Raw genomic sequence first — 19376 nt, forward strand, 5'->3', positions numbered from 1 at the left:
ACCAAATTCACCCATCTAATAGGAAAACATTGTGACCTGCACCCAAATCTTCTTAATTCAGAATTCAAGGAGCTCTTTTACCTATAAAAAAAGGTTACCCATTTAAGACAAACAGCAGCATAACAAATTTATCATTTTTCAAAGCAAGTTGGGATACCTGTAACTTATTTAACATGGTGACCATCCTATACTTTTTCTGTAAATTTTTATTTCAACTTTTCTGTAGCTTTCTCTACATTTGCAGTTAACCCCACCATAGAGCTTTTTATTTCATTTATTCTGTTTGTTTCATTTTTATAGATTTAAGTTCTCTGGTGTAATTCTTTTTGTCTGTTTTTTGTAATATCTTAATCACAGTTACTTTGAAGTTTGTGTCAAACAGTCCCAGTATCTAGGTTACCTGTCTGTCTGTTGTCTGTTTCTTGGTATGACTAGTAAACTTTGAGTGAATGCTGGACGTTGTGTGTAAAAATTGTCGATGTTGTGAGTCCTCCTCTGGAGAGGTTTCCAGAAGGTATTCTGGTGGGAAGCAGAGGGGAAGGTCACCTTACTTTAACCAGGACTGAGTGGATTCAGAGCTGGTTTGCAGTTTGTCAGACTCCATCTCCTAGTTTTCCTCCATCCCTAAAAAGTAGTTTTCCACAGGTACCAGGTAAGTGGGATATTTCTTCTTTTGAATCTTGTTCTGTTTGTAGCCACTTTATGCTTGGAAAGTTAGCCTCTTGCCCTAAACATCTTCCCAAGCAAATAATCTTGAGTAAAGAGTCAGTGCTGTGTTGCTATAAGCTACTTAGAGCTGAAGGCAGAAGTCTCTCTGTACTTCTTTTTTCCAAAACAGTTCAATATAACTGAAATAATCATTGTTGTCATGTCTCTTCAGATGATTTAGACATTCTGCCTGTCTAAACTGAGGTTTCTTGATTTTTTTAAATAACTTATGGGGATGGAGTATTACTCAGCCATAAAAAGGAACACATTTGAGTCAGTTCTAATGAGGTGGATGAACCTAGAGCCTATTATACAGAGTGAAGTACGTCAGAAAGAAAGATAAATATTATGTACTAACATATGTATGGAATCTAGATGATTCTGATGAATTTATTTGCAAGGCAGCAATAGAGAAACAGACATAGAGAACAGACTTATGGACACAGAGGGGAGGAGAGGGTGAGATGTATCAAGAGAGTATCACAGAAACTCACATTACCATCTGTAAAACAGCTAACGGGAATTTGCTGTATGTCTTAGGGAACTCAGGCGCTCTGTATCAACCTAGGGTGGGATGGGGCGGGAGATGGGAGGGAGGTTCAGGAGGGAGGGGGCATATGTACACCTATGGCTGATTCATGTTGATGTCTGATAGAAAACAACAAAATTCTGTAAAGTAATTATCCTTCAATTAAAAAATAAACTAAAAAATAACGTGGGAAAAGACAGGTGGTTTTTATTCACCGAATAATTCTTCATTCTTGTTTTAAAAAGATTAAAAAAAAAAAGAGCATGTTCTCTGCCCAGGATTAACTGCCTGTGGATAATTGTTTTCATCATTTAAGATTTTGCAGCTTCCAGAATGTTTTTTTGTCTACCATATTCATCTCATAGATATTATGTGCCTTTTATATCTCTGTTTTACAGATGAGGAAGCCAAGAAACACTCTAAGTCAGTGCCTAAAAGCACAGGCCAATTAATTGACAGGAATGATTAAAATCAGGCTCCCAGACCACTAGTCCTGTCCTATCCACTATTGTGAGCTCCATCCATCATAATATGTGAAGTATTTCTTAGAGGCTGTATCCGCACTCCTAAGTTTAACTTTACAATATTGCTGGGTTTCATTACCTGTTAATAACTTCTTATTCAGGCTATTTCCAGGTCGCAGGAGTTAATAGAGTCCGACATGCACGTGAGCAGGTGTACAGGCTACAGATGCCCTCCGCCTGCCTCTTCACTCCCAGTAGGAAGGAACTGCGGTAACCTAATCCCTGCGGTCAGAGCGCTGCAGCTCACACTCCCAAACCTTCTGGGGCAGCTGTCTGAGGCTAAAAATGGCCTTCGCATCCGGACAAGGTGACATGGAAAGCATGCAGCCTCTGTTTCACAGGACGTCAGAGCCGGGGACGCTTAAATAACTCTTGGCATCCAAGTGAAAAGTTATCACTTGGCCCAAATTGCCTTCACTCATTTGCAGGAGGAGTTGAAACCTTCCCGCTGGCTCTCGCTCTGGGCACGAGACCCCCACATGGAATGTGCCTACTTACTTTCTCCGACCCCTTATTTATGGGCATCCCAGCCTCGCTGCTGAATCTCAGAGGCTGTGCAGACGCAACTGTCAGGCTTAGACCTGTTGGCCAGCGCGTACAGTAGTCAACTGCCGAGCTTGGGTGCTCGCCTTTCGGGCACCATCAGAGCGTCTCAGCAGCAAAGACAAAGTAGTGGATGATCCTTTTTAACCTTCTAGAAACTCAGCTAACTCGTGTACATAGGTATGTCCAGACTTCACGTTTAATAAATGTTGACCTGCCGGCGGACAGGTGTCGTAAAGACCGCGTCCCTTTAATGGAAGAGAAACTAAATTGGGAACAAACCAGGTGACCACTTTCGCTATTGTTCAGCCCTGTGACCTCAGGGGTGTAATATAACCTTTGATTTTCCTCCTTTGTAAGGAAAACAATCTGTCTCCTAATTTACTGAGGCATATTTTAAAGAAAGATGTGGTGGCTGTGACGTGTTTTAGGAGCCAGGTAGGAAAGGAGTGAATGTTAATTCATGGTGGTACAGTGATTATTAAAGGATTCAAAAACTGATGCTTGAAATGTCAAATTGTTGTTTTCCAGAGTTGGAACTACAGCTTACTTAAGCTCATTCATTCACAAGATATGCTTTGTTTGAGAAGCATACAATACTTGAATTCCTTTCCTTTTAAATATCTTTGCTGAGATGGTATGGATTTTTTTTTTTTTTTTAAAGAAAAAGCTACTCAAAAAAGAAAGTGTTTGGTGGTTGGGCTATTTGACCTTGGGTACAGGCTGATGACCATGGGTGACAGGATCTTTGCATCTGTTGCTATGTAGGGAGGTTTGTTTTGGATTAATGGTGTTCACTACACTGAGTGGAACTGTTTCTCTCCCAATGTTTTAATCGCCTCTTAAGTTTTAGGATTGCTCTCTGACTAGTTAGTATGAAGACGATGGCTTTCTTTGTGATAGCTGAGGTGGCTCTGGTGAAGAATGTGTTTTGTTCTTCCAAGAACTTCTAAAATTTCTGACTCTGAATTTTAGTTGGTACTAGATAGATTGTGTTTTAATGCTCTTTTTAAAAATCATGACTTCTTAATAAGATATTTTAGTATAATTTTCTCTACTGTATTTGGTGTTAAATTTTATTAGGTAACTATGAGAGCACTTAAAGGCACATTTTGAATTAATTATTACCATTTGATATCTTAATATATTATTTGTCTAGTTTTCAAGAAATGATCAAGAAAGCATCACTATATCGCCATCCATTAGCTAATCACTTAATGGATCCAGAAGTTCAAAAAGGTAAACTATTTTATGTTTCTTCATGTAATTTGATCAATTCTAAGAAGACAAAACAACTAACAATATAAATGCTAACCTTTACAGTGTTCACTGATGTGATAAAGAGAGCTGGGACTTTTTATCAATTGCATATATATTTGTGCTTGTGTTTGCTCACCTGTAACTATCTCTAACAATGTTTATTATCTCCTGCTATACCTGATGATACGTTAGAGATAATTCTGACAGGTAATACATCAAGTATATAGACTTGCTAGGTATTAATAGAGTTTTTTTTAATCTGCAAAAGTGGAATAAAAATTTTCCCCAGATGCTTGATGATTGTGATTTCTTAGTTATTTCTTTTCAGATAGGAAGAGAGATAAAAATAGTCTTATGGCTTTTACAATTGCTTCCATGAAAGTTGATTTTAGCCTATAAAATATATCTAGCTTATGTTTATGGTCCCTCTGATGTATTAATTAGAGGCAAACCTAGTGTAATTTGACCTCTTTTGACCTCTTGTGGTAAGGAGAATTTAAGGTCAAATTCCACCTCCAGTGGAGTTATTTGGATTTGAGCCACTGTTTTTTTTAAATATCATCCTAACTATCAAGAATGACTTTTCATAGACTATGTAATATAACTGTTCCCATTGCCTTGGGATAAAAAGTGCAGATAGGGACTTCCCTGGTAAGTCCAGTGCTAAGACTCCACACTATCAATGCAGGGCCCCAGGTTCAATCCCTGGTCAGGGAAGTAGATCCCATGTGCTGCCACTAAAGATTCCACATGCCACAGCTAGAAGCTCCTGCCCGCTGCAACTAAAGACCCTGCATGCTGCAATGGAAATCGAAGATCCTGCATGCAGCAACTAAGACCCAATGCAGTCAAAAATAAGTAAAAATTAAAACATGCAGACATAGGCTCTTGACATAGACTAGAAGAATTACTACCATATTTCTGTAGAACAGTTGTACAAACTTAATTATATAGATTTCTTTCTCTCTCTGTTTTATCTACACACTTTGGATATTTTCTAACGACTATAGTCCTGTTTTTTCCCCTCCCTTTTTTAGGCGTACCAGGTGGCCTCTGCCTGGGTGAGCACCATTAGGCCAAGAGAGCTGGGTGGATGCCCAGTGTTGGCAGCCTACATGGCTTAAACGTGAATGGTTTAACTGCAGTAATTTTCACAAATCTAAACACGTAAAGTCATAATCACTTTAGAGAATCCAACTATTTAGATGATTTGAATGAAGATGCGATTTCTCTGCAGTTTAGGAATAAAATCTCATCACTATCATTACCATTAGTAACAAAGCCTGGTTTCCACTGTGCGTATGGTAATTTGGCGAATTACAAAAGATATGGAAGAAGTTCAAGGTAAGGTGCAGACAGAACTAGTATGAAAGTATTTTACAATGTGAACAAACAGCCCTTAATAATCATCCACGTAGCCGACTGAAGCTTTCAAAATACATTCACAGGCATGGTGCTGAGGGGATTAAGAGTGTGCCGACGGGGCAGAGTCACATGGCATTTTGCTGGAAAAGCTTTCAGTAAGCAGTAGAACACTCAGTTCTCAAGTACTGAAGGGTATTGGCTCTTTCCCATCTAGCTCTTTTATACTTGGTTATCTTGTGCTTGGAAAGGATGGAGCAAGCCCATAGCCCAGTGCTTCTAACTCAACACTGGCCTGAAGATCCAAGGAAGCGCTTAGTTAGGACTACAGTGAATGCTGAAAATTCCTCTGTCTTTGGTTTCTAAGGAGACGTGGGTTCGATCCCTGGGTCAGGAAAATCCCCCAGAGAAAGAAAAGGTAACCAGCTCCAGTATTCTTGCCTGGGAAATCCCACGGACCGAGGAGCCTGGTGAACTGCAGTCCATGGGGTCGCAAGAGTCAGACATGACTTAGTGATTGAACAACAGTGAATGGTTTCTAATGCTGCGTTATAATCTAAGCCGTCTAAAACCACATCCGTGTTGACTCTGCCAAATCTCAGGTTGCCTACCCTTGTCAACAGCCGCTCTCCAGCTGTTAGCACAAGTAGCCACGTGCTATAAAGGCTGCTCTCAGGGTGCACAGCCTTGGATCAGGTCCATCCTAACCCGAGGCTCTGTGATGCCTGCACACAGACTCCCAAAGCTGCCCATCCAGCTGCCTATCTGATGTCCTCTGTTCTGCCTTGCGTTGGTTTGGTCCCTTCAAGAGGCGGATGCCAGGATGGGACTAAACATGCCCGAGATTTACAGGGGGAGATGTTTGCAAAGAGCCTTCCCATCCCAGGTGGTGCTGGTGGTACAGAATCCCACCTGCCAAGGCAGGAGACACAGGAGATGCGAGTTCAATCCCCAGGTTGGGAAGATCCCTTGGAGAAGGAAATGGCCACCCACTCCAGTATTCTTGCCTCGAGAATCCCATGGACAGAGGAGCCTGGCTGACTATAGTCATGGGGTGGCAAAGAGTTGGGCACGGCTGAGTGCAGTTCCCATCATAAGCAATACTGCCTTAATATAGGAAGAAGAAATTTTGAGTAATTCTATTGCTGTTTAAGAAACATACCAAACTGTAGTCTGAGTTAACGTGAATACACTAATTGGAGTACCAGAGTACACAAAGTTACTAATGGGAGAATCACCTATCAACACATTTTACGTGTTTAAAAAGTAATCTGGATAAATATCTGCTAGATAAGACTAATCAATGTTCCACATATTGAATAATAACCCTTAAACACGGTAATCTGCCTCGGATATCTTCAAAACTCAGGGTTGAATGTCAGGTTTGAACATCACTTGTTGCCCTCCAGGGAGGAGTCGACCACTGCCTCGGGAGCCCACAGTCACACTTGGCTCCTAGACCCAAGGCTTGCTGCCTCACTGCAGACTCGGGCGTCTTCTGTCTAGATGATTACGGCTTCCGGTTCTTCTAACGTAGCCTCCGCTGCTGCCACCAGAAGGAAATTCTCAAATATCAAATTCGACGGGGTCAGTTCTTGTCCTCATGATAGTCGATGGCTCCTGCTCACCCTGTAGAGGAAAGGCCAGCACTGCCCTCGGGTCATCCCCGCCTGCCTCTTCTGTCTTGCTTTCGACACCAGCCTGTACACCAGCTCACGGTCCCGGTTTGCCGAGCCTGCCTCCATGCCCCGGCGGGGGCTGCGTCTGTCTCCCCTGACCTCCCATCCGCCCTTCCCTGCCCGGCAGCCCTCGTCTTCCCTCTGCCGCAGCTCAGATGTCTCCTCCTGAGGATGCTTCTCCTGATCCGGCCAAGCAGCGGGGTTTCCCATCGCTCGTCTGAAGTTATTTCTTTTATCCCACATTGGTACTATTCCGGCAGCACGCTCTGAGTACAACTAAATTTGGTTCTTTTTTATTTTTTTCCCCCCAACTTGCAACCTGAGCAGTCTCAGTAAAAAGTGAATTTTCTTTCTTTGGCAAATGTATTGATAGTTATCATTTGAGCCACTTAATGGAAGTTACAGCCTCTTGTACAACACTGGGAGCTCAGCTCTGTGATGACCCAGCTGGGTGGGGTGGGGGTAGGGTGGGAGGGAGGTTCAAGAGGGAGGGGACATATATGTGTATATACACATGTGTGTGCTAAGTTGCTCAGTTGTGTCCGACACTTAGTGACCCTATGAACTGTAACCTGCCAGGCTCCTCTGTCCATGGGATTCTCCAGGCAAGAATACTGGAGTGGGTTGCCATTCTCTTCTCCGGGGGATCTTCCTGACCCAGGGTTTGAACCCACATCTCTTGCATTGGCAGGAGGGTTCTTTACCACTAGCACCACCTGGGAAGCCCCCCCACCCACCACGCGCGTGCGCACACACACACACACACACACGCACACATATATATACACTTATAACTGATTCACATTGTTGTACAGCAGAAACTAACACAGATTGTAAAGCAATTATCTTCCAATTAAAAAATACATTCTGGCAAAAAAAAAAAATTACAGCCTCTATATATTCTTGAAACTAAGCAGACATCCAGACCAAAAAAAAATTTGTGAAAACAGCATAAGGGAATCAGGTTTAACATGAGGGCCTGAGAACTTGACATTGCTGAGCCTTTCAGAATTCTAGTTTTCAGGTTTGCCTGTGACCATTCACTAATCTCAAAATATCTTTAACATCTTTTTAAAAAAACTCTCTAGGTATTTCTAAGAAGCATATGACATTCATCTTTGAACAGAAGATTCTATTGAATGACAGTCTCTTTCATTTAGTTGAAGGGTTTTTACTTTAAATTTTGCTGACAGGTCTTCATGACAGCCCTCAAATGGAAGCTTAAATTCACTTGTCATAGCTGTTAAAGAATTTTTTTTTTTCCCATGTATTTCTGTGATCTGACCCTGCCATCTATTATTGCTGTTATTGACCTTAAAAGTATAAAGGAGAAGAATTCAGACAGAACCTGCATTTTTGAAGGCTTGTTGCGATCCAGCCTTGAAAGTCAATTCACTGTTGAATTTTCCTCTTAAGAAAATCATCATTGTAACGTGGCAGAATCTTGCTAATTTTTACTTTGTAATTGAAACCACTTTCGTTCTCCAGAGGACAAGAGCACCTGGTAGATTTTATTCACGATCAGCAAAGATTTAATAGCAGGAAAATGGTGTTAAGCCTTTATTGTATCAAAAGCATTAAGACAGATAGGCCTAAAATTGCAACATAATTGTAATGGTTTCTTGATTATGTTTTATTTAAAATTTGTTTTAATATTTGTTTCAATATTAAATTCATTAATAATAATACTCTAAGATTAGGGTAGATAGCTTTAACTAGAGGTATAGCACTTCCCTGGGGGCTCAGATGGTAAGGAATCTGCCTGCAATGCAGGAGACCTGGGTTCGATTCCTGGGTTGGGAAGATCCCCTGGAGAAGGAAATGGCAACCCACTCCACTATTCTTGCCTGGAAAATCCCATGGACAGAGTAGCCTGCTGGGCTACAGTCCATGGAGTTGCAAAGAGTTGGATACGACTGAGTGACTAACACACAAAGATAGAGATATCAGAAGTTTCCTGCTTTTCATGTAGGGAAGCCAAAATTCCACATATTGTATAACATTTCCTGGTTTTAGTTATTTGTTCTGGGGCTGAGTGCTAGATTACATGGAAGGAATATGTGTAGAAAATTGTTCTTTAGAAGTGTAAATTAGAATTCTGTTGTATGATAAGACTATTAAATTTTGGAGAAAAGTGTTCTTCACATCTTTCCTAAAAACCAAAGAATATCCGCTAATTCATTGACCTCAAGATTCAGTCCCATAGTCAACAAATAGCCAAACAAACTCTTTGGGGACCTGTTCTTTGCATATTATGTTTGGAGCATAGATTTCCCCCTTTTATTACAACAAGGCAATGTTAGGGATGCCCTGTAAAAGTGCACCTTTTCTGTTAGATTCCTGCCCAATGGCTCTTGTCATCAGCCTTGAAATGGGTGGTGATATTGCTAAAACACTGAGTGCATGCTAGTCCATGCTAAACTGCTTCAGTCTTATCCTACTCTTTGCAACCCTATGGACTAGCCCGCCAGGCTCTTCTGTCCATGGAATTCTCCAGGCAAGAACACTGGAGTGGGTTGCTGTTTCCTTCTCCAGTGGATCTTCCCGACCCAGAGATAGAACTTGTGTCTCTTATGTCTCCTGCATTGGCAGGTAGGTTCTTTACCACTAGTGCCACTTGGGAAGCTCCTGTCTTTTAATTTAAATAAATAACTGTTCTTAAAATTATTAGTCCTGGGAGTTCCCTGGTGGTCCAGTGTTTAAGGCTTGGTGATTTCACTGCCACGGGCTGGGTTCAATCCCTGGTCAGGAAACTAAAACCCTACAAGTCTCAACGTGAACGTGAACATGAAGTGGCTCAGTCATGTCCGAGTCTTTGCGACCCCATGGACTGTAGCCTACCAGGCTCCTCTGTCCATGGGATTTTCCAGGCAATAGTACTGGAGTGGATTGCCATTTCCTTCTCCAAGGGATCTTCCCAACCCAGGGATCGAACCCGGGTCTCCCGCATCGTAGACGGATACTTTACCGTCTGTGCCACCAGGCAAGTCTCAAGGTGAGGCCAAAAAACATTTTTTTTTAAACCTCAAAATCTTTCAATAGAAATTAATGCTAAAAAACAGTAAAGTTTTTTTTTTTTTTTTTCATTTATTTGGCTAGGCCAGGTCCAAGTTGCTGCTTTTGGGATCTAGCTCCCTGACCAGGGATCAAACCCAGGCTAGGGATCAAACTCCTGCATTAGGAGCCCAGAATCTTAACCACTGGACCACCAGGAAGTCCCTGAAATTTTAAGCTGGATGTAACTGTGTGTGTGTATTTGCTCTCAAAATCCCATGTATTACATCTGGACAAATAATTTTAAGTACCCAAATTCAGTATATTTTGATTTCCTGCTATCAATTATGGAATATTTTTTATGAGTGTTGCTTTCTATGGAATGACTGATATTCATACAGTCTTTAAATTCAAAGGAGAATACTAATATAAAACACTGTCAGTTAAATTTTCTTCAGCCTGACAGTGTTTGCTATAGGATATGTGATCATCCTAGGTGCATAACTAATTTCAAATGACCGTGTGCAATGATATAATTGTGTTCTTTTAGGGTATATGTGCAATTAATCCCTGGGTAAAGGATCTGCCTGCAATGCAGGAAACCCAGGAGTCTCGGGTTTGACCCCTGGGTTGGGAAGATCCCCTGGAGAGGAAATGGCAACCCACTCCAGTATTTCTGCCTGGGAAATCCCAGGGACAGAGGAGCCTGGCGGGCTACATATAATTCATGGGTCACAAAGTGTCAGACACGACTGAACAACTAAACAACCACCACCACCACCACAACATGCAATTAATAGTGGTTGCTGTTTTATGAAATTTTTTGGAAATTTCATGAAATTCCAGTCTCTTGGAAGATCCTTTAATTTGGGGGGTGTAAGTCATTTTAAAAATTACATAATATATTTACATATATATTTTAAATCTCAGTTCCTTATAGAAGTAAAAATGTGGTCATTCTTGAAAACAAAAATGACTAGCTCTATTTATTTACATTTGTTCTTGCACTGTAGTTGTTAGGACAGCAGCACTGATCTGGTCAACTAAGCTCTAAAAGAAAGTGCAAAGGCGGAGATGTCGGTGTGGTAGCGGTAAATACTCACAGGCATAGTTTTTATATCCAAGACTGGAATCTTAGGGGGTGCTCCTGGGATTTCATGTGCTCTAAGGTCTATTAATCCCCGGTACCTTAGGTGACTTGTCAAAGAAGTGCTGCATTTATAAGGAGTTTGCAAGGAGGCCCAAGCAGGCACATTCAACTAAAGGTCAAGGAAGCAATTAAAGTTCTCAGCTTTCCCCTAAAGAACTTCCGCAGCCCTCTGCTGTCCCCCCAGCCTCCCATCTTAGCAAGGCAAGTGAATCTAGCAAAATGAAAGTTAAAGTTCAAATGCAACGTTATTACCAATGTTACTTGGTTCCTGGAGCTCTTCCTGAATGTGAGAGCGTGCTGTTGTTTCAGGAGAAATACAGTGAAATATGTTAGAAGAGGTGTCTCTTGCTTAGGACTCTCCGTTTTTCACCAGTTTGTTTTCTCTGCATCTCTGCCAAGGCCAGTGTGAGTGCTGGTGGAGGGGGTGAGGTTGCGGTCCCTGCCGTGGAACACGGAGAGGTTAGAGTCCTTCGGAGAGCGCTTGGTTCTGTCTGGGTCTGTTCAGGGATCACAGAATTTAGGACAGGAAATCATCTTGGCTCAAGTTCCTGCTGGATTGTGGCCCCTGAGGGAATCTTCCAACAAGGGCAAACTTCATCTCCTTCCCACGTTCTCCCAGAATGCTAAGGAATGATGTTACTGGAGCTCACAGGACAGAGTCTGGCTGCTATTGGGTGGTTCAGAAAGTTTGTTTGAGTTTTTCAATAAGATGCTATGGAAAAACCTTTTGGCTAACTCAGTATGTCTTCTCTTAGGACTCAAGACAGCCTCTCACCCTTGTTTTTACCTCAATGCCATGGAGAAATTGCAAAATCTCCTGGGGCCTTGAGCCCAGAATTTTTAAGACTGGTGCCAAACTCCTCGTTTTTTTTTTAAAAAAAAACCTTTGTATGTTTCCCATTTCCTAAAATTTTGGGACTTGTTTTAATGGTAAAAGTTTGCTCATTTTTTAGGAAAATTGCTTCCTTACTTTTAGGAAGAATAGATTTTAAAATTGCTGGTATCAGATTTGGTTTAGAGTTAGGGAGAATTGTGAATCATCAAATTTTCTAATTGCAGAATGGGCTCCTTGTGAAGGAACAACTTCACCCTCCATGGAAATATTCAAAGAGGCTGAACAAGCTGGGCATGTTGTTCATCCCCAGAGGAACTTGAGTTTCCTGGATGAGGTGCAAGCTGAGACCAGGAGGCGGCCACGGTGTTTTCCATCTGACGTTCAAGGATCGGATGACATTTGACTTTGGAGTGTCATATCTGTTTAAGTATGAATGATGTCAAGGTTGGAAAGTGTGAAGGTTTTAACTTTCGAGATTTGGGAAATAAATCTCCCTAGAGAAACTTGTCTTCTTCTATGAAGACCAGAATGAGAAGTTTTTGTACTTCCTCCAAATTTCTGGGAAATGTTTTTGTTTTCTGTTTGTTTACTTGTTTTTGGGTCTCAGGGCAGGGGTGTGAGCGAGTCATACCCTTCAGGTCATGCCATCATCTCAGCAAGACCCCCCTGTGGTACGTGTATCTGTCTGTATCTTGTTTCACTCATCCTTTATACCCATTTCATACTTCCTTTCCTTTTCCAGCTTCTTCCTAGCAACCTTTCTAGTGTGTTTGATGTAGATCTTTGACAAATATTTTCACACATATCCACTTAAGGACTTGTGTAAAAATTTAGAAGAGGGAGCAGAATTGCTGGCTTGTAGGATATTTATATATAAATTAACAAAATACCATAAGATTGCTCTTCAGAAAGCAACATTTTGTATTCTTACCAGTGAAACTTATCTGATATTGTCAATGTTAAGGTGTCATGAGTTGCCCCCAAACAATAATAAAAAAATAAGTAATAATAATATAATACAAGTGTAATTGATGGATGGTATCACATGTCTTTTGTTTGGATTAAGGCAGGTCACAAACGATCTGCTACGTTGAAATAACTAAAATTGCGCGGTGAAGCTAGTATGAATAGTAGAAATCTTAGATTCTATCGTCAGTCTTTCTTTTGTTCTAGATGAATTAGATTGGTAGCCTTTATTTATTTATTCTTTTGGTTGATAGCCTTTAAAATATGCTGTTTTTTAAAAAAGTCTATCAATTGTTTATTTCATATAGCATTGCAGAAAGGACTAGCAGTTGATTTCAACCTCAGTAAAAATCAGAAAGATGTTGTCCCAATGTATGAAATGTCAGCTTCTGCTAAGAGCTGTTTTCAAATAGTTTACCTTACTATCATGTTGCAGCTGAAGTCAATGACTGGTGAGAAGCAACTTAGAATAAGGGGAAATGCTGCACTTCCAGTCGATTCGTCTCCTTTGCCATGGTTTTACTGCTACAACCACCACCACTGCCGTTTTCTTTTCCTTTCAGACAGCGGGGAAGATGACGATGACGGGACAGTGGTTGCAGAGATCATGCGGAGATGTTTTGTTCCAGCGTTTGTAACAACCATCCCCTGGGAAGGGTTTCATTTCGCTGGTCATGAGATCCGGATCAATGAAGCCACGGATTGTTACGGCGCTGTTGTTTGGCCATCGGTATAATTTATTTTTTCATCCAATTTTGTTTATTATTATATACCATTTGGAAGGAGAAGAGAGGTTCCATAGTTCTATTTTGTGACCTCAAGCAACAGTAAAATTTAGAAATCAAGAAATTGGGAAAATGCTTCCACCAATTCTATTTCTGACTTGTAGGGTTAATAAAGACTGTTGTTTACACATTCAGTTTTTCGTTACTATAGGTCAGAAAAGTTTAGAATTGTACACATTTTTATTTCCCATTTAACTGGGCTTTATTTGAGTTAAACAATTAAAATGAAATCTGTATCAGTCTCAACATGCAGAATATTCTAAAAGGCCACACTCATTTATCAATTGTCCTACGAAGGCTGCAGCCCCCTCTACTGTCTGCCCCAATATAGTTGAACATATAGTTCTTTAAAATGACTCCTATTATTAGAAAGTGAAACTGAAGTCACTCAGTCGTGTCCGACTTTTTGTGACACTGTGGACTGTAGCCTACCAGGCTCCTCCATCCATGGGATTCTCCAGGCAAGAACACTGGAGTGGGTTGCCATTTCCTTCTCCAGGGGATGTTCCCGAACCAGGGATCAAACCCCAGTCTCCTGAGTTGCAGGCAGACACTTTACCCTCTGAGCCACCAGGGAGGCCCTGTTAGAAGTTGCTTCCTTTAAAGATAATCAAGCCTGAGTAACTGAACTCCCATATTCTTAGTTCTCTTCTTTCCCCAACAATCCCCGAAGACTTTTTCTCTCCTAAATGTTGAACCTATTGGAGAATGTACTTCTGTGGATAATTTTCTGTAGAGAGATGTGTATATATACACACATACACTCACATGTGCATGCGTGCTCCGCTGCTCAGTTGTGTCTGACTGTTTGTGATCCTGTGGACTGTAGCCCGCCAGGCTCCTCTGTCCATGGGATTTCCCAGGCAAGAATACTGGAGTGGGTTGCCATTTCCTCCTCCAAGAGATCTTCCCAATCCAGGGATCGAACCCACATCTCCTATGTCTCCTGCATTGGCAGGCAGATTCCTTACCACTGTGCCACCTGGGAAGCCCACTCTAACTTGTGCTCATATATGTATTATACCATTAGTGGGGTATTTGTCTAATAGAGTTTAATATTGCTTTCTGTGATTACTTACTAAGCACTGGTTTTCTTTTTTTGCATCTTTATAGGCCCTTGTTCTGTGCTATTTTCTGGAAACTAACGTAAAGCAGTATAACCTGGTTGACAAAAATGTGATTGAAATTGGAGCTGGAACAGGGCTCGTCTCCATTGTGGCGAGTTTACTTGGTAAGTAGCTGCTTTAGATCAAGTGGGATCAGAAAATCCAATGATCTGATATCATTAGTTGCTTTTGCTATCCATTTACTATGCCTAGAGAAGTCCATGGACTGTATAGTCCACGAGGTTGCAAAGAGCTGGACACGACTGAGCAACTTTCACTTTCATTTTACTATAACCTGGGCCTACCTTTTTTTTAATATATAAATGATAGTTTATTTTGAAATTCTCCTCCTGAGAGAAAGTTGCTCCCAGTTTCTCATAATTGAGTCTTTTTACATATTTTTCCTTTTGTACGTATATTTCCCCCCACCCACCCTGCTCTTTTTTCCTGGGCTTGTTTGCCTTCTTATTCCTGATATTAAGGAATATCTTTTAGTTTTTTCCTATTTCTATTTATTTATTTCTAGTTTTACTTTGAAAAATTTTATATATTTTCAATTGAAGGATAATTGCTTACAATACTGTGTTGATTTCCACTGTTCATCAGCATGAATCAGAGCCTGTTTTCAACCCCTTCATGCTTTGAATGGGCTTCATTAAGAAACTCTAATGATGTTAGTCACCTAACTGGTTTCTTTCTGAATTTTCTGGGAAGCTGTATTAGTTCTTCTCCTGGGGTGTAGGTCACAAGCGCATTCTAGCCGGCATGTATATCTTGGCATTCTGGCTGCTGGAGGACACGGGGAATATGAGGCATAGGCAGAGCTGACTGCTGCGGACTCTCTTTTCTTTATTTAAATTTCAGCCCCATTTCAACATCCCCATGTACTCGGTATATTCCTTTTGGATTTTGAAGTCATTTTCTTATATGAAAAAGCAACTGTTAGAATAGAGAAAGAGTGTTAGAAATCACGTCTGCTTCTAAGTTTAGGCACGTGTCCTTGAATTTATTTTCTCAGTTATTTCCATTCTTCTTTTGCGACCGCTTGTTCTCTCACCAGCATCTTCTTTTCCAACTAAATGTGTGATGGTCTCTATGTGTCTGAGCCTGCTTCAATCTCTTTTGCTGTTGTTATCTATTTCACAGCCTTAATTTATCTGCCTTCTCTGATGTGCGTGGCTCAAATCCGTCTTGATTTCCTGGATCTTCAAAAGTGCACTCCTGCCACTCTAAAATCTTGAGAGGAGTTCAAGACTTAGCAATTTACAACTTTCTAAAACACTGGAGAAATATAGGACCCTTGAAACCCTCCCCAAATATTTTATTTTTTTAAATTGCTCTGTCTTGACATTGCTTTGAAAGTTAGCATTCCACTTAGTATGGCTAGTGTCAGAGGTCCTATTGGATTTATACCCTGAAAGCTTCCTCATCTAAGAGCAGAAGTTGTGTTTTGGGAAGTGGTCCATTCATTAAAAAGAGTCAGTCCTTTTGGTCTGCTTGTATGACTTGACACAAGCGTCAAAATATGGAAGCTTGGTTTGGTCAGTGGTGGTGATTGCCTCTAGACGCAAAGCTCTTCATAGTCAGCCCCAGTGCCTTAGGTCAGTCACTCAGTTGTGTCCAACTCTTTGCGATGTCATGGACTGCAGCATGCCAGGCCTCCCTGTCCATAACCAACTCCCAGAGTTTACTCAGACTCATGTTCATTGAGTTGGTGACGCCATCCAACCATCTCATCCTCTTTCGACCCCTTCAGATAGTTTATATTCCTATGGGTGAAGGGCAGTGGAGGGAGGAGTCATCCCTTATCTTGAGATCTTAAAAAGATTTGTTGAACTTGATAGACCTCCCGCCCTATACACACACACTAGAATGCAGAGATTTTTATCTCTGTGATTCTACCAATGAAATGTTTATTTCCCTCCCGTTTTAATAGTTTCCAGAAATAGAATCAATAGCCAGAGAAATTTGCCATCATGGGTGAGAAACGGGTTCTAAACTGGTCTGGGGTGAACCGGATTCCCCTCCAGATCTGTTCTCTCATCCCTTACCCGAGTCTGTCCTTGTCTGATGATGCAGACTTCAGACAATTCTAGACTTATTTCCACATTGTTTTCAGGTTCTCCTACTGCCTAAATTCACGTTAGGGGACAAATTTTATTGAGTTGTGGTGTACAGTTTTCTCCTGAAAATGACCACCAGTGTTCAGTTTTAACTATGGGTTCCTTTATATGTTTTTCATCTGAGCATTCTGTCCTGTGTGTATGCTCTTTGGCTGTGTGAGCTGTCTATGCAGGCTGTGTGTGTGCATGCTCAGTCACTCCGTCTTTGCGACCCCATGGACTGCCGCCTGCCAGGCTCCTCTGTCCATGGGATTTCCCAGGTGAGAATACTGGAGTGGGCTGCCATTTCCTCCTCCAGGGGATCTTCCTGACCCAGGAATCGGATCTATATCTCCTACATTGGCAGGTGGATTCTTTATCTGCTGAGCCACCTGGGAAGCCCCAAAGGCAGGTTATAAGAGTCAGGCTGTCATGGGGTCAAGCTGAAACCATGGGCATGAACCTGGGTGTCACGATACGTTCAATGTGGTGACACTGAGAAGTCGTCTCCTGCCTCCACTTCTCACACTTAAGCACTTCCTGGTCAGTGATGGGGTGCTCAGTGTTACGTACACTCACTCGGTCTAACATGACTGGAGCTCAGGTTTCTTTTGGGGAAGATCCCGTTCATCTTTCAACAATGACATCTGATTGTTCCAATCCAATGAGGATACTAAAATCCTTTGAATTTCCCTTCCTTTTGATGTTTTAAGTAGATAAATAGAAAATAACAGCAAGAATAACAAAACAAAACTGACCAAAAATAAAAGCCCAGGAGAACAGAAAAGCGCAACAGATGTAAAAGCCTCAGTACCTGGAGAACCTAATTGTGAGTAAGGGGAGGCGTAAGGCTACCTTAGCATCCATTCTGAAGGGATTTCCCTCCTGTGTGTACTGTGTCTTTGACATGGGGCTAGCCTTCGTGCCGAATTGCAAAGTGCACGGTCTCACAAACCGATGGCTTCACCTCGTCCCATGAAGCTTTCTCTCCCTGCTGTCCTTTGTCTCCCAGGCGCACACGTGACTGCCACAGATTTACCCGAGTTACTTGGAAACCTGCAGTATAATATTTCCCGAAACACCAAAATGAAAGCTAAGTATCTGCCTCAGGTCAAAGAGCTCTCCTGGGGTGTAGCTCTAGACGAGAACTTCCCCAGGGCTTCCACCAACTTTGACTACATCCTGGCGGCCGACGTCGTCTATGCTCATCCATTTCTTGAAGAACTCCTCATTACCTTCGACCATCTGTGCAAAGAAACCACCATCATCCTCTGGGTCATGAAATTCAGGCTGGAGAAGGAAAATAAATTTGTGGATAGATTTGAGCAGTTGTTTGACCTGGAGGAGATTTCTAGTTTCCCTAGCCTGAATATTAAGTTGTATAAAGCGATGAAGAAAAATCAGAAGAATGCATGTTATCCTCAAAGGAGGATGTGGAAAGCGAAGGCAATTTCTGGTAGATTATTGCTCTAACAAAGACCCTAGATAATCTGATGTAGCACTGACTTTTCCAAGGGGAAACACACACACGCACACACACACACACACACACATACACACACACACACCTGCGCGCGCCTCACCCCAGGCAGGGATATTCCCAGAGGTAGCATGTGGATCTAGAGAACGGCACAGCCATTGTGTGCTAATTGATTAGGACAAGGCCTGCTTTCCTTATCTTTCTATAACACCATCTTTAATTATTATCATCTTAATACATGGTGCAGTCATTGAAAAAAACCCGGAACAATGGTTTTTAATAATGGTGTCTCTAACATAAGCTTACGTGATTCTCTCTTTAGAAATAAAGAAATGTTCTCTAGTGAGCTCACAAATAAATCATAAAAGGTGAACGAATATAGGATATGATGGTCGGTGTGAAATTACTGTGGCTTTGTTAGCGCCAGCTTACAGGTGGTCTGTCTTCTCTGCTCGGCAGGGTGGGTCTCCAACACACCCCCTGAAATCAATCAAGCTGGTGGATTTGAGGTTATGGGCAAGGACATTTCACTCCAGTAAATGAAAAATGAATGGAAGAACACATAAAAACAGCTGAGATTTTGGGGGAGTTATTGTTTTATTTTTAAGCCAAGTACAGATACTCTGTATCACAAGAACAGAAATAAATATAAAAGTTTGAGCTGAAGATACACATGAAAACATTTCAGTTTCTAATCTCCAATAACCAGACGTATGGCTGTTTTTAACATTTAAAGCTTTTCTGATGAACATACAGAGGCCTAGATATTTGAAATCCTATGTGCTTTTCTCCCACCCTCCACCCCCTGCCAGGTCCTTAGAGATTAGAATAAAGTCTGAAGTAATTAAAGTCAGTGTAAGACGAGGAAAACATTAGGATTTTGTACCATGTAACAAGACTAGCGGTCATAACCCTTCTGGGTTCTCGGTCATGTTTGCTGGGCTAGCTTTATGCCCTGGGAATGCTATCGTCCAGCCCTTTCTACTTCACTGGAAGTTCTCAGTCTATTCATGGTTGAGTAGAGCCAAAAAGCCGACTTCCTAGGACTCTGACCTTAAGCCAAGATGCAAGTATACTCCCAGTGGGTTTTTTTGGATGCAATGTTCACAGGGTCATCTCTTCAGAATTACCAGGATTTACATGCCCTTTGTTGTTTTCACAGCTGAGTCTCAGGGGCCATTCTAATAGTCTCCGTGAAATCAGTCTCCCCACCATCAGGGGGCCTAGTCTGCCAGGGGTGTGGTCCCTGCCCCAAAGCCACACAGCTGCAGGAGGGTGGTGCTGTGCACTGGGGCTCAGGGTTGAGTCCAGAATCCCTGAATTTTTTTTGTTGTTGTTTTGTTTGTTTACCAT

At 41.6% G+C, this 19376-nt stretch overlaps 1 protein-coding gene across 4 annotated transcripts; it reads left to right on the forward strand.

Annotated features, from left to right (window-relative positions):
- Positions 1–2280: 2280 nt before the first annotated feature.
- Positions 2281–18407, forward strand: LOC138446948 (protein-lysine methyltransferase METTL21E). 4 transcript variants are annotated; one of them, XM_069602438.1, is made up of 6 exons: positions 2281–2484; positions 3464–3543; positions 11809–12255; positions 13114–13280; positions 14449–14566; positions 17556–18407. In XM_069602438.1, the coding sequence occupies exons 3-6, from the start codon at positions 12150–12152 to the stop codon at positions 18014–18016; spliced, it is 852 nt and encodes a 283-aa protein (XP_069458539.1). In that variant the 5' UTR covers positions 2281–2484; positions 3464–3543; positions 11809–12149; the 3' UTR covers positions 18017–18407. The 4 variants fall into 4 exon arrangements, with proteins under 4 accessions (XP_069458539.1, XP_069458538.1, XP_069458537.1 ...); XM_069602437.1 differs by lacking the exon at positions 11809–12255; XM_069602436.1 differs by lacking the exon at positions 11809–12255 and having other exon boundaries at positions 2366–2589.
- Positions 18408–19376: the final 969 nt, after the last annotated feature.

This window comes from Ovis canadensis, chromosome 10 (genome assembly GCF_042477335.2).
Source record: "Ovis canadensis isolate MfBH-ARS-UI-01 breed Bighorn chromosome 10, ARS-UI_OviCan_v2, whole genome shotgun sequence".
Taxonomy (NCBI): Eukaryota; Metazoa; Chordata; class Mammalia; order Artiodactyla; family Bovidae; genus Ovis; species Ovis canadensis.